Genomic DNA, 6,000 nt, shown 5'->3' with positions numbered 1-6,000 from the left:
CAGATTGTACATTTTTCATATACAGTAGGAGCATTTTCTTTATACTCATTTAATAATTTTTAAGTACATGATAAACATTTTCTCATATATATTTTTTATGCATACTTTTTCATTCAAATTGTGCATTTTTCATATACATAAGAAACATTTTTCTTATACATATTTTAACAATTTTTAAATGCATGATCGACATTTTTTTAAGATATGTTTTGATGTCCACTTTTTTTATACATATTATACATTTATTGTATACAGAAGAAACATTTTTCTTGTAGAGCAGGTTATAAGAAATTAATAGGTCAGTTGAATATTCGGTATCACTAATTTAATAGTTCAGATTTTCGGTTAACAACTTTCAAGTACATGATTAATATATGTTTTGATGTCTATATTTTTCATACAGATGATACATTTTGTATACATATAAAACATTTTTATACACATTTAACATTTTCAAATACATGATACAATTTTCCATACACATTGTACATTTTTATGCACACCTATTTTCTATACACATTAAACATTTCCAAAATATATAATTAATATTTGTTTAATGGTATGGATATTTTTCAATGTTGAACAGTTTTGTTTGTATATTTCAATACATATAAGGAAAAAAGTGAAAAAAAAACAAAAATTAAAAAGACGAGACAGGGACATGACGTGGGCAACGCTTTCAGCCGGCGCGCCGCTTCAATGCCAACACCATGAAAGGTCACGTTCGCTCTGAATCGACATGAAAGCGGCACTGGTTTTCTGGAACGACATTGATCGACATGAATATGTGACAACTGCTTTGTGCAGGAAGATCGATGGCACGGAAGAGGTTTTAAAGTGGGACCGGATGTGTACGGGCCAGCGTTCCGAACGCCCGCAAATCCCTGATTTGCGTCTGCTTGCGGGAATTCAAACAACGTACGTAGGATATGCGCTTAGTTTTTTCTTTCTTTTTGACGGGATGATATGTGTCTAATTTACATGTGTATGGACGAAATAAACTGTAAAATGCCTAATTTGAACTAAAACCACGACACTTCCTGCGTGTCTGCTCTTGGCTTGGAATGTTCTAGCCGGGCCTAAAGCACTAGACCCGTTGCAGGGCAGCTTCCCTCCGTCCTTTCAAGGATGGACGGGCAAGATCGACGCGGGGGACCTGACCTAGAACCTCACCAAAGCCCAGGAGACCCCTCCCTCGGCAGCGCCTCGCCGAGCACCACCGCCATGGCCGCCTCGTCCTCCCTCCTCGCCGCCGGCGACAGCGCGCACCGGCGGCAGTGGCGGTACACGTGGGAGACCCTGGCGCACCTCCCCCTCCTGCGTCTCTACCTCTCCCACCCGGCCCTCTCCGCCGCGGCGCCCTCCGGCCTCCGCGCCGACCTCCGCCTCGAGGCCGACCTCCTCCTCCTCTCCTTCTCCCTTGCGTCGGACCCCGTATCGCTCAGGGTCCCCGTGCCGAGGGTGCTCGTGGACCCCTCCGCCCCGCCCGAGTGCCGCGCCGCGGGGGACCACCTCGAGGTCCGCCTCACCCTCGTCCTCCCCGTCGACCATCCCGTCGTCGCCGCCGCCTTCCCCGGCGCCGGCCCTCCCGCGCCCCTCTCCCTCCGCGATGGTGAGCTTTTGGTTAACTTCCGTTCCCCTCTGAGATTAAGCGAGGTTTAGTTAGTTTCCCAATTGCCTCCTCAACTGAAATTGACTCAGTACTCAATAATCACTCACAGATTACCATAGCCCCGTATATTTTAGTGAAGACTATAATCTGATTTCTACTTTCAAATGACAGTGAAGTGTTCAGAGCTAGGTTTCCTCATTTTGAATCTCCATGTTTCAGATCAATTTTGAGATATTTTTGTTGGTTCTTTTTCATGGCAGATTTGAAGTCTCTATCTTCTGGAGATGTCCATTTGTACTGCAAAACATGCTCAGCAAGATTGACAAAACAGCCACTAAGGTAGACATTTGGGAACCTTGTGGTTGGGGCTTTACACTTTAGGTGCAGTCTTTACTCTTCAGTTACATGTCTCACTTGTTTACACGTTAAAAAATTCATGGAAACTGAACCTACTCAAATCAAATTGCTGGCACTCAGTACTTCATACTTAGCAATGTCCAAACCCATGATAGTGTGCTATGCAAGAATGAAGAATCACGATCTTAATCAAACTGCATCTCTTTGCAGAAACTGGAAAGATGTTAATATCTAGTGGAAAGTGCAATAAAAGTTTTCATAATCAAGTTAAACTTTTTATCATTATTTATTTCTCCCGCACAACCTGTTCTTTTTCACATGTAATAAGTAAGTTATTCAGAGATGCCTTGCACTTTCATATCATCTCCATTGCTTTTAAATTGGAGAGAACTTACTATTGGTTGATGGATCTGCTCATCAGTCATCGCATCGTAGTGGTTTACGAAGTTCTGTTGGAATGTAAATGTTCTAAAGAAGCATTAGAAGTGGCTGATTTTGTCTGACGAGCAACACGGGAAGTGGTAAGGAAGCGCTTTATGGTGTAGTCTTATGCTCTCGTCCCACTTGGAAGATATACTATTGGTTCAGTAGATAATTTCTAGAATCTAAGTTCTAAAAATAGCTGCAATCTACAGATCACTAACACTAAGAGTATCTTATTGCATTTAAGCATTAGGTAATTACTCACATATCATCAGCCTGCTCATGAGCTTGTGCGATCTACAACTCATGGGTGCTAATAGTTTGTACTGGACGTGAAAACTAGGTGCACAGCTTATGTTTCGTCAGTATTATAATGGTCCAAAAGCTTCATATGAACCTTATCTCGTTGGCGAGTCTCATGTTTAAAATAACTACTTTTCAGGGACGTTGTGGAAATGCCATCTTTAAATTGGGAGGATGTGGCTGACAATTGGTTTGGTGGATGTTGCACATCATTCGGAGGGGCAAGTGAGAAGTTAATATCACACTATATCAATGCATACGGTCGCCTGCAGAGAACAACTCTACTAGATGCTACCTCCATTATTATAGAGAAGGATTATCTTGAGACTGATATAGTGTCGAGAGTAGATACTTCAGTGCCCAGTGTTGATTTTGTTGCACTAGAAGAAGCTATGTTTAATGTTACTCTAGAAAGCGATCATACTGCCGAGAAGATAAAATTGAATAATTCAGAAGAGGAGGTATGCCATGAAAAGAAAATTGGTTCTAATCACTTGCAACCTCCAGTTCTTTTGGAAGAGGGTCCTTGTATTGATAATACTGAAAAAAATGGAGGCACTCCTTGGACTGATCAGTGTGGTACTATCCAGCTGAATAATGGTGGCGATGTGAATTCTGAGAAGTCTACAAGTGACTGTTTTATTGAAAACATGGAGCAAACTTCTCAAGAGGCTGATTCGAATCTGGTAGATCCATGCAGTTGCTGCGGTGACAATGGAGATAGTGGAAAAGCTGGATTGGAGAACCAAAGAGATTACAAGTTAACAAAAAGTATCTCTCTTGGAAGTAGCTTTATCGTTAAAGAACCAAACCTTGTGAAAGATGTTAACTGGGTTGAGCTTCTATGTTCTCATTGCTCGTCATCTCTTGGATCATACCCATCGCAATATTCAGATGCTCCATCAGATGGACGGGTACGGCTGTTCAAATGTTACACATCCTCAGACCTTCCTGTTGGGGGTCCTCATGATGTGTTCAGGTACTCTATATGTGCTTCTCTCTAGTTTTGAGATAACTGGTGTAACCACTCCTAATGATTGAAAAAAGGAAGTTAAATGACAACTCTTATACATAGTCTGGCAGTTAGAGCTGTTGCTCCTTGTAACTCTCTGAATGGATATTCTGCACTAGCTTGGTGTTCATAAGTTGATTTCATCACTGACATGGGGCATGGTTATCTATTTGCAGGGGACACACATTGGAAAAACTATTTGTTAATTTGTTGCTTGAAATTGCTGAAGATGAAATATCTTTTCGTACAATAGTGAGAGATTTGAAAACCAAAAGGCCCATGCTGCAAATAGTCCTCCTTAGTTCAAAAGCATGGATGTTTTCTGGTTACTGCTATGAAAATGAAATGGATGGTTCACATGTGACAGCACATCTGCAGCCTACTGTTAAGCTCCTGTATTCTAACTGCAGTAGTGCCTCAGAAACAGACTTAAGGTATGGTATATGCTAAACCTACACCTAGTCTTTTTGTTGATGGGAAGTATACTGATGTTTACATACCTACCATACTGTCTACAGCATTAATTGTACCTCAATATGAAATTTGGACAGATGATTGTATTTCCTGCAAGTCTGTTATGTGTGAAGTCACAATGGCAGTAACCTGTGTTTGTTTCCTTCTGTTTTCAGGACAGTAGAGGAGTGGTCATCCAAATATCGGGCTGAACAGTTATACATGATGGCCGGGCAGATAAATGAACTTACTGAATGCCTTAGCTCAGCCAAGGATGAGTTCCCTCTTTCTTGCTCGTCTCTTGAAGGAATGTGTCTTTCGTCTCTGGAGCGTTGATTCGATTTTAAGATGCTAATACTTTACTCATGATGCCCCAAGCCGCTGACTGATCATTGTATCATGCATCTCTGGTGTAGACCCTAATCATATATACCAAGCACTGTTCCTGCCTATCTCATTTTAGTAGTCGTTTGGCGAGCTGGTTATCCCGTCTGTACACTGCAAGATTTCTGGACTCCCTCCTGTTGACACAAGTCTGAGTGACAGACGGAGTTCTTATTCAGCTTGCTTTTGGTGATAGGGGTTTCAGCCTTCTCGTCATCTACTCTAAGAAGTATTTGGCACATTGTTGTAGCTATACAGCGTTAATGGCCAACCCACTAACCTGCTTGTATTCTGTATTCTGGTATGTTGCTAGATTTTAGTCCTTGAAATGCATTTATGGAGTGATATGTGATGCATTATATTTCTTCGACTCTTCTGGTAAAAATATATTTCTCCAACTCTTATAGCCTGGTGCAAATGAAGCATCCTTGTAATAACATAACTGATTCCTAGGAAACTGCAGATCAATCAGTCTCTGCTGATGTCTTAAACCCAAATGCAACCATGTTATATATTAATATTATGAATGGTGGTTGCAACTTGCAAGATTTGTGGTGCCTGGTTACATTCATCAGATATAGTCTGGAGCAACTAGCAAGCACAAAAATATGAATGGTTTTGTTAGTCAATAAAGGTAACAGTGCTGGGGTCTTGCATCGGTACAAGAGTGCTTGGCTTGCCCCCTTCTGTAACATAACATCAACCCCTTAGATTCCTCCACCCAGATTGTCACATGCATTGATGCATGGATGTGTACATATGTTCCTTTTTCCTAAAAGAGTAATTTCATCTTAATTGCATTTGACTGTATGATTTGGTTTGAAAAATATACAGTATCACATTTGTTCATATCAGTTAAATAATTTTGCGCAAACTGTCCACTATTTTGGCCTATTGATCACATGGTATGTCATCAAACTCCTAGTATTTTTTTATTTGTATATGATAATTACAAGGGTAGATGAAAAGAACCAAACCCAGCCTGTGATAAATGAAGTGACTGTACGTGCAAGCTCATGGATCTGTACATGTGCATGTCCATGTTTTGTCCACTTCAATGTGTTTTGGAACAACGTGCATGCACCACAGCATCAGACATGATTTGCGTAGACCTTTCTCCACAACCATGAAAGTGGCGTGGAAAGGGCTCATGATTTATCCAGTGTTGTTACAGAAATGGTAAAGCACAGTAGGGCCATGCATGAGAGGGTGAACAATGACCTACCTGTGAGACATGTCATATTATCTTAACTAGCTGGAAGGAAAAGACTACACTTAATGTTGCATTGGGTCCTGATGAATGCACCTCCCTTGATGATGATGAATGCAAAAGGAGGCATTATTACACATGAACATAGTTAGGCATGATATTAATAGCATGTTGGATAATTATGATGATAAGTGCAATGATCAGAGTGAATTTAGGAATAAACACAAAACAAATAGACAACTTGTC

At 40.9% G+C, this 6,000-nt stretch overlaps 1 protein-coding gene across 1 annotated transcript; it reads left to right on the top strand.

Annotated features, from left to right (window-relative positions):
• Positions 1 to 1,167: 1,167 nt before the first annotated feature.
• On the top strand, positions 1,168 to 4,903 carry LOC119314988. Its single transcript, XM_037589664.1, has 5 exons — positions 1,168 to 1,612; positions 1,873 to 1,951; positions 2,835 to 3,674; positions 3,884 to 4,141; positions 4,337 to 4,903. Exons 1-5 carry the CDS (start codon positions 1,225 to 1,227, stop codon positions 4,494 to 4,496), a joined length of 1,725 nt encoding a protein of 574 aa, XP_037445561.1. The 5' UTR covers positions 1,168 to 1,224; the 3' UTR covers positions 4,497 to 4,903.
• Positions 4,904 to 6,000: the final 1,097 nt, after the last annotated feature.

This window comes from Triticum dicoccoides, chromosome 6A, assembly GCF_002162155.2.
Source record: "Triticum dicoccoides isolate Atlit2015 ecotype Zavitan chromosome 6A, WEW_v2.0, whole genome shotgun sequence".
Lineage (NCBI taxonomy): Eukaryota > Viridiplantae > Streptophyta > Magnoliopsida > Poales > Poaceae > Triticum > Triticum dicoccoides.
The sequence above is the reverse complement of the archived record's forward strand: the minus strand, read 5'-3'. Positions and strand labels throughout refer to the sequence as shown.

What these genes read in the sequence shown, in the direction of transcription:
- LOC119314988 (XM_037589664.1), top strand. Translation starts at nt 1,225, where the DNA reads ATGGCCGCCTCGTCCTCCCTCCTCGCCGCCGGCGACAGCGCGCACCGG. An exon ending in GCCCCTCTCCCTCCGCGATG is followed by an intron (nt 1,613 to 1,872) that starts GTGAGCTTTTGG and finishes TTTTCATGGCAG; the next exon opens with ATTTGAAGTCTCTATCTTCT. An exon ending in GGTCCTCATGATGTGTTCAG is followed by an intron (nt 3,675 to 3,883) that starts GTACTCTATATG and finishes ATCTATTTGCAG; the next exon opens with GGGACACACATTGGAAAAAC.